Source organism: Mya arenaria, chromosome 5 (assembly GCF_026914265.1).
Source record: "Mya arenaria isolate MELC-2E11 chromosome 5, ASM2691426v1".
Lineage (NCBI taxonomy): Eukaryota > Metazoa > Mollusca > Bivalvia > Myida > Myidae > Mya > Mya arenaria.
Genome location: NC_069126.1, coordinates 23,000,956 through 23,014,981, shown reverse-complemented (window position 1 = coordinate 23,014,981; position 14,026 = coordinate 23,000,956). Strand labels below are relative to the sequence as shown.

At 34.1% G+C, this 14,026-nt stretch overlaps 2 protein-coding genes across 2 annotated transcripts; both read right to left on the bottom strand.

Moving 5' to 3' along the window:
* Positions 1–3,047: 3,047 nt before the first annotated feature.
* LOC128235542 (uncharacterized) lies at positions 3,048–4,371 on the bottom strand. Its single transcript, XM_052950356.1, has 4 exons — positions 4,063–4,371; positions 3,796–3,888; positions 3,487–3,688; positions 3,048–3,297 (listed from the first exon to the last, which is right to left on the bottom strand). The coding sequence occupies exons 1-4, from the start codon at positions 4,358–4,360 to the stop codon at positions 3,048–3,050; spliced, it is 843 nt and encodes a 280-aa protein (XP_052806316.1). The 5' UTR covers positions 4,361–4,371.
* Positions 4,372–4,604: 233 nt separating this feature from the next.
* LOC128235541 (uncharacterized) lies at positions 4,605–6,411 on the bottom strand. The gene is made up of 2 exons (XM_052950355.1): positions 6,310–6,411; positions 4,605–5,588 (listed from the first exon to the last, which is right to left on the bottom strand). The coding sequence occupies exons 1-2, from the start codon at positions 6,325–6,327 to the stop codon at positions 4,605–4,607; spliced, it is 1,002 nt and encodes a 333-aa protein (XP_052806315.1). The 5' UTR covers positions 6,328–6,411.
* Positions 6,412–14,026: the final 7,615 nt, after the last annotated feature.

Here is a 14,026-nt window from a genome sequence, read left to right as displayed (position 1 = left end):
TACACCTTTTAACAGTAACAGAACATTTAGAGCCACTAGTAAAATAGGTATAACAAAATGTCTGCGTTTTTGTTCAGTTAGATAAAGGGCACGACTCAACATTTCTTAAAGCCAGAAGTATAGACCTATACATCATGTACAAATATAATATAATTACATAAGCGTATTGTCTCTGACAAGACAGACGGCTATAATGATACCTTGATTTTTTTTTACAACAGACATATCTGCTAGAAATCAGTAAAACATATGTTATTTCTATTGTTTTTCTTTAAAGCTGCAATCTCACAGATTTACCGTTTTAACAATATTTTATTTTTTGTCCTAGAATGAGCCAATTTTGCGCAAATATCTCAAAACCATTGACATAAGAATGCTGACAAAATGGAATCACTGGATACATGTACTTATGCTAATAATGTTTGCTAGGCTTTAAAGCTGCACTCTCACAGATTGAACGTTTCAACAACTTTTTCTATTTTTTTGTCATGGAACAAGCAAACTTTTGTGAAAATGCATAGAAACGAGTGATACAAGACTGCCGACAAAAGATTTAATCGTAGTGTTTCATAGTTCCGTTCGCACATTAAGGTTTTGAAAAATGCATAAAACATCAATTTTTGAACATGAATATGAAAACCTGCGATCTATTTTTTTCAGCAGTCTTGCATCTCCAATAAATGTTGATGTAAAGAGTGCAATCGATTTGAGCAGCTCTGCTCGTGGCAGTTTATGTGCATCTCGTTTCAACGTATCCATCAACTCATTAAAGTCAAAACTTATTCTGTCAAGATTGCTTATAAGAAAGCATTTTGTGTTTCGCAGTTTTGCGTTGCGTAGCTTTTCTGTAGTTATTATACGAACATAAGATAGTAATTGTTCTTTGTCAAAAGTTTTTGGACGCGAACATTGCTCCGAGAGTAGGGAGCTATCAATTTTTGACCGCACAAAATAAAAATCCTTATCGCAGTTTTCAATTTCTCTCACAAGCAAAATATCATTTTCCTTCAACCGTTCACAGCTTAAAATGATAAATAAGTGGTACATTTGAAAATACTCTACATTCCCGATGTATTCTGACCTAAATAATGGAAATAAAGGGGACCCAAGGCCAGGTTAATCCCAGAACGATAATGTGTCGTTTGTCGGATGCTTTTATTCGATACAAGCATTTGATATTTTAGTAGCACCAGTAGGGGCTGCTCCAATATAATCTGTGTTCTTGCCTAAAACGGCATTTACGAAAGAAGAGTTTCCGGACACGGTCTCGCCTTTGATTGCAATACTAATAGTTATCCAGTTAACAAGCTTGGCATGTAATATTTTGCTGAGTTGTTTTAGTCCTCCGTGCTTAAATACTTCTTTGAATACCAAAAGTAGATGATCTTACTGTAAGAAACACAATATATCATCGGTCATTATCTGTTATATTGACTTTGAATATATTAAAATATAACAATATATCAAATTCAACCTTGTCTCAGGACATGCGCTATACACATGTTTAATCTGTATATTTATGCGAAAAGCTACAGAAACAAGCTCAGTAGCAAATAGTTTAAACATAAACCCGGTTTAATGGCACTGGGTAAACGCCTAAGACATAGAATATATAATCACAAACAAGAAACATGGACACAGTGCATACATACTAAATATATAAAAATTAGGTATGTTTATCAAGAATTGTTACGTACCGCCATGGAACGGTCAGTAAATTGTAAATTTACTGGGGATTTAAACCAGTTTATGTGCACAAACCTCACTCTTATCCCAGCAATCCTTAATAAAGATAAAACACCAAAGCTAATTCTTATCGAAGTATGCATTACTTCGTATTACTCATTTGAAAAACAACAACAACACTCCACACGTTTGTAAACAATTTTATAAGAAGCAATCATTGCTTAATTGGTAAGTTTCCTGCATGTTATGAATTTATTTCCCATTTTGTTTTGTGATAAAAATTTACTTCAATAAAGAAGTTTATTTGCTGTTTTTTTTTCTTCAGAGTTAAACTAGATATTCCTTTTAATTTCATGAAAATATTCTTGAAACGTAAGTCCCTTTCTGTATTAAAAATAACGTCATGAGCATATTTAGATGAATTCGTATTGTCGCGTGTTACGTCACTTTTAGAAATGAAATCTTCAATGTTAATAGTAAAATATTTATGTAGAGAATCTTACTAGGTACCAGCTCAGTATTTTGTTTGCTTATAAATGGAATTTAAACAATTGGATATAATATTCGCGTCAGGAGAAAACCTGCTTTAATGACATTTTTTACGAAATTATTGTTTTTACATATTTGGAACAAGTAATTATTTATGAGCTTAACCATATGAGTTTTATTTATATGCGCCTATTTTTTCTTACACAAAAACGCATTCAAATGAGCCAACCGTATAGCATTTTTCTGAACGTTCTCTGTTCTACAACGTCACGTTTACGGCGTTAGATGTTCGGATTCTTTTCTTTTAATCATGCAGAAAAAACAAATTAAAATGTTGATCATTCATTCCATTACTATCGTAAAAGAATTGCACATTCAGTTGAAGTTCGATACATGTCAGTATGACGTCACTTGGGTTGCTAGGCAACTGTAGTTGCTCTTTTTTTTTACTAAAGTGTAGTATTCCAACAGCATGCGCAGTTTAAGTGTTTAATTTTAAAATAAATCAAACAAGATTTACAAGCAATATTCTTTAATTTACATCAAAAGATTGAGATCACCGGTAACTGTCAATATAATATTATATTACATTTGACACCAAAGTACAAGCATACATCTTAACATGAACGTTATATAATAATCATGTATGTGGTGTACCTACAATTATTTCGCAGTTAATTTTCTATCAATATTTTTCATGTAATGCGTGTCTTCAAAAGCATTGTTTAACGACTATGGATCATTCCACAACAACATATGGAACAGTGTAAAAACCAAGAATATTTTTTATCATAAAACAGATGGAATAACTTAATTGATAAATATTCAAGTGTCTCAAGTAATCTGACCACTACATATTACATGAACGTCTTTTAAGATGCAAAACCCGCGCAAAACTGTTCCCGTTTCTCTTCGGACACGTGTTTGCTGACACTCCGACGGAGATATTCCTTCCTGTTCAAGCTTAGACCAGCCGCTTGAACCGGTTCCGACCTGGTGTCCACTAAAAACCTGAAGGAGCGGTCCTTAAGGAGGTTGACATGTGTTTCTTCGCCACCCCTTTTTTCCTTTACAATCACGATGCCTGGCAGACTGGCTGTGAACCTGAAATGTTGGTATTTCCTGAAAAAGAATTAACTTAATAATAATTGAATAATTTGGTCTGTTATTAGGTAAAACGGGTCTCCATCGAAAATGCAATTCCTGTTACATAATATGGATCTACGCAGAAAAATATTTTAATATATTAAAAATAACTGTACAATGCAGTTTATCTAAATCTCAATATTAACGTAACACACAAATATTTACCGTATTCCTACAAATGACTTGAAATGCCTGGATAGGAACGATTTCCAATCTCTCCAGATCCACTGCGGGTAGCGCACCGATACGTTGGTCACAGACGACCGGTCAACCACTCCTGCCAGCTCGTCAAGCGTCTCTGTATCATGACGTATGTATGCCTTCTTCAGAGTCGCAAAGCCACTGTCCACATGACACCTGGCATGGCCTGCAAAATATTTAATTTATTTCCTGACTTTTAAACTAAAGCAAATGGAGAACTTAACTCGAAATTTCGTATGTATGTTGTTAAGGTTTTGATATGAAATAACGTACCTGGTATTTGCATCAATAATTCGATCCCTGTCTGCTGCCCGGTCATAACACGCCATAGGAAGTAGCCAATGACGTACATATTTTTATTTTGCCCTGCAACAATAAAACATTATGACATGATTTTCATGAAAAAATATTTCTTTATCACGAATGAAATACGATGCATAATTATATAAGTTTATTTTATGTTTTAATGTACATTACATAACATGAAGTTATTTTACCAAATAACTAAATTCATTCGAAATTAACAATGAAAAGTATTACCTGGACAATTGTCGGCATGAATAGTGAATGTTTCGACCGGGACACAGTGAGACTCGAGCGCATAGTCTATCATGGATAGTACGGCGTTGGGTCCATGTGTTTCCTTCCCGTCTTTTCCCATGGCTTCAGCTTCATCAATTAAAAAATTGAGCTGTTTCCCCGCGCTGATTCTGAATCCGAAGATGTGTACTTTTCGCAGGGAAAGGAAGAATATTGGGCTCATCTGACGACTGTAGTGGGGGAGACTGACGCACTGACTGAAGTCAAACGTGTAATGGTGGAAAGTGTCTGGTTCCATCTGAGCCCTCGCTACACAAACATTATAAACCTCCCTTTCCTATAATATAAAAACATGAATGCAAGGTTAATTGATTGCGCAGCAAATGTATAAGTTATGATATTTTGTAATTCTGTAAACATTGCTGTACGGCATATAGCCTGCATATTTCAATATGACAACTTTGTCTGTTAAACAATTTACGTGAATAAAGTTTCTTACTTGAATATCTTTTAAACGAGTCATATTGTATGATAGCTGTCAGTCAAACACTTATTGTACAAATGTTAGTGTGTACCTGTTGGGCCTCAATGATATGTGCGCGTATGGCTCCTGTTGCCTCCATCTTCTCTTCCTCAGTGACGGCGTTGGCAATCTGCTGTCTCATTTTCTCGCATGTTGCGCACACGTCATCTCTTGGCTTTGCTATTTTAATACGGGGGACGCATGATGACCAGATTGTTTTAAATGCAGACAGTTTCACTTGCCGTACATTCTTCTCCGTGCAAATACTACAATAGGCTTTATGGAGAAGCAGCCTCGTGGCATCGGATGGCAAAAACACTGTAGGCAGGTTGTCACGGCCGCGTGGTGCTGCTGGATACGGGATACCCTTTTCTTCAGCCTGATTCAATATGAATTGCACGACGCGCTGGACATCATCAAAATTAAGTGCGTGCTTCGGACGCCGCCCTGTATTTCCATGTACTCGTGGTCCAGTGCCGGTGTCGTTCATGTGCTGGATAATATTATTTAGCGTTGTCCGCTTCACATCATATAATAACTGGAACGTTTGCCTGCACACAGCACTGCCATTAACGTGGAACTTTGTTCTGGCACGCACCCGCTTTTTGCCTCGTTTCGTTTTTACAGAATCATACTTCTCGGCACTAAGAACGCCCATAAGAAATAGTTCCTTTTCTTCTTTTGATTTCTCCTTACTTTCGAGAACAATATTATAAGCCTCATCAAGTGTAATGTTAGACTGACATTGTTTTTTGCATTCGCAGTCTTCCATGAAGCGTTTTGTGTTTAAATAGTCTTGCCAATCTGAATCATATATACACTCGTCGCTGCTTTCACCACTCTCTGAATTTAGTGATAAAACCATTTCACGCATTCTTGTTTGTACAAGTGGCCCTGCCTCTGCGTTATCCGGCGGCTCACATAGATCTTGATCATCTTCTTCTAACTCCTGAGATCCATGTGGTGTTCTCCCAAAGTGCTCCGAAAGGATACTTTCAAGCTCCTGGAAAATATTAGTTTTAAACTCGTTCAATTGAGGTTTAATGCTATGAAATTATTATTGAACAAATTTGAATGCACAATTTATAAACTTCTATTCTATTTAGTAGAAAAAATATTTACTTATGCTTTTGTATCTCTTTCCATTTTTATAAAATTTTGTGCGAAAAAAAAATCAAATAAGAATCTGCCGGGGTCGAACCCGCAGTGTATGGATTAGTAGTCAAACTCTAATTGAGCTAGGTGGGCTTTGTGGTAATGGAAAAAATAGACTGATATAATAATATTTTCTCCTTTTGTCACATCGTTTTTTTTTCACATGATCTTTTATTCATTTCATGTTTCTTATCCTTTTCTCCATCATTTATAATAACTATGTAATCCTTGTAAGTTCGATATAGTTGACTATAACTCATATTGGCTACATGTGACAAGTTTATGATCAACATTAAAACTTTTTAGAAAATCAAATACTAATAATAAAGCGGTTTTTTTAATAATATTTACATATTGTATAATAACTACGGAATGCCACTTAAAACTTATTAATCGGTTTTATCTTCTTGCAGATGTTAAATCAATAGGCTTTTAATTGCCTTAAATCTAAAAAAACGCCTGATTAATATTTGTTATTAGTTTAACCTGTCTGGAATTTCACCAAAAATATAACTGATTAAAGCAGTATCACTTAAAAAAAGATATATACGGAAAGAGAAAAGATTTACCTCTAATTCCTCCTCCATTTTGTCTCGGTTCTTCTTTCTTCTTTTGTTAACACTGGTAAACAACAAACACACAATGTGTGACACATAACCTTCAACACCGGATATCAGGTAAATACTCTGACGTCATTTCAACCAGGTTTTCCGATGACGCACTCGATGTCATTAAGGCAGGTTTTCTCATGACGCGATACATATATTTTAATTCTTAAAAATATCATTTTTTTATTATTTACATATATCAGATTTGAGCTGGTCTTCAGAGACGCATTTTTTTTGTATGTTGTCCTTATTATTATTTTTTTACATCTTGCTTTATCAATATATGTATTTCAAATCATTCAATGTTTCATGCATTGCTTACAGTTGATCCTGCATATGCAACTCCACGGATTATAAAGGATTGTTCAAACCAGAAATGGCTTCAAAGCTGCTTGAATTTTTCGGGCATCTTCTTGAATACTGGTATAAACGCTTAATCAAATCATTTGCGTCGTTTATATCGTTTCTAATTTTGATTCTGGGCCCTCTCACCCACTTGTGGACGACAAATCATGTAATCTCAGGAATTACATTAAGATAGTATGTAAATGACACACATGAAATTGAACGGTTTACCTGCGTACCTAACCCATGCACATATAACTATCATGAATGAAAGTGAAATTCATTTATACACTAAATATGGATTTAACAAAACAACAACAACCTCTAATATCATTGATTTGATGAATTCATATTCAATACATGATACATTGCATTTATTGTATTTATGTATTATACCAGGCTTGGCTATGACTCTCATATCCACAGCTAGTAAGTAATCAACAAACGACCAGGATAAGTTTGTATATGGGCATTTATTTAATGCCGTAACAATAATATACATTATTTGTATAAACAAGGTAAACCTTGATGACTTATATGGCGGCCAAAACCGCCACTAATATAAAATAGTATAGAAATCTGCAAAATTGGCAGAAATGACACATTGATGAATACAAACATTTGAAATAACACCCTTTATATACAAAAGTGGCTTTAACACAATTCTTGTTAAATGTAAACAAAATATACAGAGATCAAATGGTTGATACAAAAGTTTAAATAATGATACAAGTTTGACTAGACACAATGTATTGTATAGTTGGCGTGGAGGAGGATGTGGAGGAGGTGGTTATTGATTTTTTAGCGTTTCACGCAAAGCTTGTTCGCTGAAGACAAAGGATAATGGCGATAGAGATTTCATTGGTTTGTTAACGTCACGTGGTATCCATCAAGCCAGGCGAAGTCTGGCAGTGAAACCTCGACGCACATAAACGTTTGTCGGTACCACGAAACGGTAAAATAGCCCAACCAATAATGAAATGGCCTACATAAATACTTTTATGTACCATAAATGTTATTTATGGATTATACCAGGCTTGGCTATGACTCTCATATTCCCAACTAGTAAGTAATCAACAAACGACCAGGATAAGTTTGTATATGGGCATTTATTTAATGCCGTTACAATAATATACATCATTTGTATTAACAATATAAATGTTGATGACTTATCTGGTGGCCAAAACCGCCAAAAGAGAAACGCCGCCAGACATCAGTTCATAAAGTAAAGCAATATACACGGTATTCTGTCAGTCATTTTGAGATTGCGACACCAGTATTCGATGGACAGGTGTCTAGAACTTGGATAATATTTCTATGCGATGTAGCTTTACAAGAATTAAACAGACTTTCTTAATTTTCTAATCAGTTGTTGGCAACATTATTTATTTATTTTTAAGTGTTTTACCTCTGAGAGCTGATCCGACGTGTTCGCATTTCCTTCTAAAGTGCAGTGTTTGTCATTATCAAACAGTTAATTAATGAATGATGCATTGAGTAAAACAAATAAAACATCACTATAACCAAATCAAAATTGTACTAAGCCTTTTTAACTCTACTATTTACATTTTAGTAGTATTTTACCGTCAGTAGAATCAACTTCTGTCTCATGTTCTCTTCCCATTTGGTCTCTAGCTGCCACAAAGATGATAAAACATGTCATCATTTATGACGTAGGGACAACATGAACATAAATATTTTTATCATAAATAAAATTAAATAAAAAAATGCAAAGAAAAACACCCTCGGTGACAGAATACCAAAACTTTACTCGCAAAGTTTACAAATACAAAATTATTTCTTGCAAATAACAGATTGAAGGACTCATTACCATTTCCAATGTACGGGTTTCTCATTCGATATACCAAAATGCTTATCACGCCGACAACCAGAGTCCAAACTACAATCTCTAGACCCTGTAAAACGTTTATTCTGGTGAGTTCAGTTAAGTCATAAGAAGTGCACATACTGACATCTTGTTATTTCTAAAACTATGGACCAATATGTTGACAACATACTAATGAACACGGTGCTACTTTAGTTACTGCTGATACCAAAACAGGTTTGTTAGTCAGTGTATTTTATGCCATATCGTCGATTTGAAACTCCGACAGAGAAAAGTGCCATAGAAATAAATGATTATTAATATCAATTACGGGTACAACATTTTTAACTCACTCTAGAGCATTCTATATAACAGTTTAAAATTTAGATTGTCAAACAATTAGACACTATATTGAACGTCATGTTGTGATATATTTTGAAATAATTTTGCGTTAGGATTTCACTCGTGTTTCAATATCATGGTCCATCAAATTTTTCAAAATATTTAAGTCCGGGATATCAGTCATTGCATGTATATGATGCTATGATTTCTTATTTCCTTTTTCTTTGAAGTCGTAGCTTGACGTGAATAACTTCAGTAGGAGTTGGCGGAGAACGTTCCGGTGAACATGGCTGTTTCCCTATGTTGGATGTACACGAAGCGGTATCTATATTGCCCATACGTACAAAGTGTGGTATAGTTTGTTGGCATTGACCATGTGTAGGATCGTATTTAATTTCACTGGTGATCCTTTCACTCGTGAAAATATTATTTTTTTGTTACAACGCGTGAAATAAAACACGATCGTAAACTGAATGCAACCAATTTTCGTTTTATTTTATGCATTTATCGTGTTTTTGTTTCATTTTATTCCCCGCTGGAGACAATCTTGTTTGACGACAGTCCCTTTCCGTGGCATCTTTGCGAAGCGAAGTAACTGCGGCATAATAACCGCTATTCATGAAGATAGATAAAGAAGACATATCTATTTAAACGTATTTTATACATCGCGTATACTTGTGCATAATCTAGAAAAGAAGGGATAAAGTATATATCTTCAAAAAATCTTTTTTCACTCCTTAGCAAATGTAGTAGTAAGCGACGAACATTTTTACAGGTTGTAATAAAACAATGAAAATGATATTGTTAAAATTATTAGCGAAGTGGTATTTAAATTAAATATGAAACATGATTCTGTTATAGTTAATATTATAAAATAATTTAAGGGAGATTATTTACAGACGAATTATACGAATTACATTGACAAGAAAGTAGTTCGTAGTACTTAAAGGTACATTCTTACTCCCAAATGGGATTTACCACAATTAAAAATATTGTTTTAATATTCCAAAGATTATCATAAAATATCGATAACAATGGTTCTTTTGAAGGATACCGAGTTTAATTTGAAAGAAATGAGCATTACCCACGGTATTTCTACCTTATGAGTCTATAGTAAATCACAGTAAATCTTTTAGCATTCACCAATCGTTTAATATTTATGAGCTTCCTGCTATTAAATACACGGTTACACTCTTGTTATCAGTAATAAATATTGCCAATAACTGCATTTTTTAATAAGTTAAAGGTATATCAGTCAAAATTGATATTTGTTATACATGCGTATGTAATGATTTTGAATAAGAGTGTCACTTTAACTAGTAAAAATGTTAATATAAACTAAGTTTACTATCAGAAACCGAAAACAAATACATTGATTCTATTCGAGAACAGAATAAGAAATGTAAACATAAATCACACAGGTTGGAAATGCTGGACATGAAAATCGATCAACTGACGATTTATGATACTATACTGGTGACATATTTAAACAGCGGACGGACGGAAAAACAGATAATATAAGTACAAACAGAACTAAACAAACAGTTTAATTATACACGGAAACAAACATACACAGTCAAAACTATTACTATAACGCATAACGAGCACAAAAAAAAACATCGAACGTTATACTTCATTTCAAATTAAAAAATTACCCAACTGGTGATATAACGATGAATCGGTATTCAGTTGTGTATGTTTATACGGGCTTGAAGACAAGCGTTTGTCTGTACAAGCCCTCTTACGGTTTGTACGTGTATGCAAGGGACTACTTCTTTTTTTGCCGGAGAGATAGGCATTAAAAAAATTGAGCACCACTGAACCGCGAAAATGAGAACCAGAAAAGCTCGTCATAAATTGTTCATATAAAGCGCGTGCATGCCGGCAAGCAAATTGTACGTGTTTAGGGCGGGGTTTGACCTCCGTTAACCAATGAAAATCAATACGGAAATACCCGAGGTACATGTACAATCCACCTTCGGCACTTCCATAAAAGGAGTGGAGAACACATATTATGAATACACGTCTAAAGTGCACTTTTTTTGACCGGAAATTATATTTCATAACTCTGCAACAATAATACAAAACGAACAGGGTTTGTCATAACAATTGTGTTTTTTTTTTTACCCCGCATCTTAAAAAAATACCGTTTAAACTGGATATCTAAATAATTAGGCTAAATGTATGTATGCGCATTTTACGACAGCTGATGTAAACAATGATTTGCATATAGGCACATTGCAGGTTCGCTTGACGTCTGCCTTCAATGTGTCTATTATATTGAAACTTTCAACATGATGCAATAACACGGATTTAACGTTGCTTTCACGGTGAGTTGTACTAAGAATTATACTTGTTATTGTAAATTCAATCGTTCAAACGTTGCTGTTTGGACACCATAATGACATAACGTTGGTTTTTACGGATAATGAACAAGCTAAGTTGGTGCAATCAGTATCCAGATATGACCTTCAGGTCACAATTTATGACTCATCGCTATACATGCCAAACTAACTGTTAACTGTGCGATTGTGTACTTCGTTTATTTTATTGTGAAATTAAAGTATTGAATAAAAATGTTAAAACTTAAGTAGTGAAAACTAAATCTAAAAAACAACAACATTCCTTTTTCATTAAAAATCATTGTTCATGCTTATGGTAAACCTGAGAAGAAAAGTGAGCATGGTGTGGGGCTCAGACTCACGACCACAGGAACTCTAGCACGGCGTTCTTGCCAACTGAGTTAAATGGGCAGTTGGTTTCAACTCACACAGACTTGACTCGTCCGCCCATTAAAGGGGCTGTCTCACAGATGATAAAATAGCGAAAGAAATGAAAATTGTCGAAAAATATCATTAATTTGGCATCTATGTGTACAATGCATTGAAACTTACTTACTAAAGTATCACATAGTTTATAATTTATTTAAGTTCAGGAGATATTTCATATTTTTCCATTAAAAAAATACCAGGTAGAATTCATTCCGTATGCGTGATTAGCTAGTCGGTGTCCTGAGATTTGTTAGAGAAAAAAACTTTTTTGGTGCTTATAGATCTGTGACACAGTCCCTTTAACCATTTAGGCCGACATGTAGGCACTTCTGCTCTTTTACTGCTGCCACGATTGTGGGTATAGATATAGAAAATTTCTCCCTAGAGAAAGGAATACCGTCTCCAAGTACGAAGAAATTCTAAGCATGTCTGGTCTTAATGCTTTCAAAATGCATCTGGGTACTCAATAAGATGAGATTAACCTTTGATTTGTTAATAACTGATTGCAAAATGTCCAAAAGACAATATATTTCATAAAATTGTCCTGAAAATCCTTGAATTCATGAACTTTTCTGCATATTTATCACATTTTTGATTCATAAAAGATTGTGTATGCTTCAAATGAGTGGTTACAGGCCTTTTTCAAACTTTAACAGTAATTGCAGATATTTTTATTAGTGTAAAATATGCTTTTGTGTCTTGCTTGCAGATCATGATGTTCCAATAAGCTCCAGTTAGCTGCGGCTTCCCCCCCCCCCCGGCGATAGTCCTGCTATCTGAATCCAGGAGATGCAGCTCTGAATCCAATATTTAAGAAGAATGAAGATGTTAGTCATTTCTGTAGTACTTGTTTATGTGTAAATGATTCCAAAGAGTGAGATTTATAGCAAATCAGGTGTAAATAAGCAACTTATAGACAATGGTGAAGTGCTGTACTCTAAATTAATAATGCCAAATCTAGCCTTCAAAACAGATACTTAAAGTATTTTTTTTCTTCAAAAAATGGCATAATAATGCTATCTCTGCATTTTCTACACCATGTAGCCACCTCATACATGAAACCACTAGCAGTTGTCATGAATCTTTCAGTTTTGGTGTGTTTTGCCATTTCCTTTGTTGCTCTATTTGTCCCAGAAGCATACAATTTGGCATGTTGGTGTTTAGACTGTCTATAAACACATAATCACTAAATTTCTTGTGTTAAACTGAACATTTCTGTTACCTTTGTATATAAGTGGACCAGAAAAGCAAAAGTTTGACAAGTTGAAGCATTTCAGTTTGGCTCTTTGTCTTTCTTTATATAAAACACTAAGCCGATGAAGTGGAAAAACCTTATTTTGCTTAGAAAAAATCTTAAAAGAGTAGGCAGGCCTTTTTTGTGGTCTGTTTTATAGACACTATTGAAAGCTACAAGGAAAACTTAACTTGGTCAAATTATTCCAATGCATAAGGAAATAATAGCTCTTCAAAGGTTTGCGGCTTACCATTTGAGGAAAATGGCTGTTTCTGCTTTTTTATGAAAATACCACAGGTGCTGATACTTGTCTCATTCATTTAGTATTTAATATATCATTGTTAAACTTTCAGTATGTGTTGCATATAGCCTGAAGTTGAACTATAGGAGTTTTGAAGTATGTTTCTGAAAAAAATGTTGCTACAATAGGCTCAAGACCACAGCTATTTGCCCCCCGTTGACCAAGATGCGGATGTGAATACAGAAAAAAGAGTGCTTTAGTTCAAGTATCAATATTTTATTAAAGTTGAATGAAAGAGAAGAAACAGGTGGCATAGAGCTTAACATAATTTGACACTGTTTTGCAAAAACTGTAGTTAGTGTAAAAATTGGAAAAATCATTGCCTCTGGAACTATGAAAATTGCTTACATGTATTAAAATGTATTGTGATCTGGTTATAACCTGTGTTTGCCTTATTTCTAAACGACATTTACAGAATTAATTGATTAAACTTGAAAGTTGTGTTATGGTAAAAGTCTTATATATGTATATAAATGCAACTGTGTTCGGTATAATAAAATAAATATTGCATGGCTTCCAGTGTGACAGTACATATTGTCAACATTCGGGTAAATACTGTACCTGTCACACTGGAAGCCATGCAATATCTATATAATGTCATATTTTGGGATATTACTCAGAACAAAAACATCAAGAAGACTTTTTTTAAAAGAAATAGCACTGTTTTTGTCATAGTTTAGCGATAGAGTTTCTATCCTATTTTCATCAGTAATTAAACAGCTTTTTATGTAATTTATTTATTGTGATATCTGATGTTAAAGCTGCACTCTCACAGATTAACGTTTTGACAACTTTTTTATTTTTTGTCTTTGAGCTATTAAGTTTTTGCATACATAAATGCAAACCAATGATAAAAGACT

Coding starts and splice junctions, on each gene's coding strand:
- LOC128235542 (XM_052950356.1), bottom strand. CDS start 4,360: ATGGAACCAGACACTTTCCACCATTACACGTTTGACTTCAGTCAGTGC. Junction 3,889..4,062: donor TCATGCCGACAATTGTCCAG/GTAATACTTTTC, acceptor TTATTGTTGCAG/GGCAAAATAAAAATATGTAC. Junction 3,298..3,486: donor AAGTCATTTGTAGGAATACG/GTAAATATTTGT, acceptor ATTCTTTTTCAG/GAAATACCAACATTTCAGGT.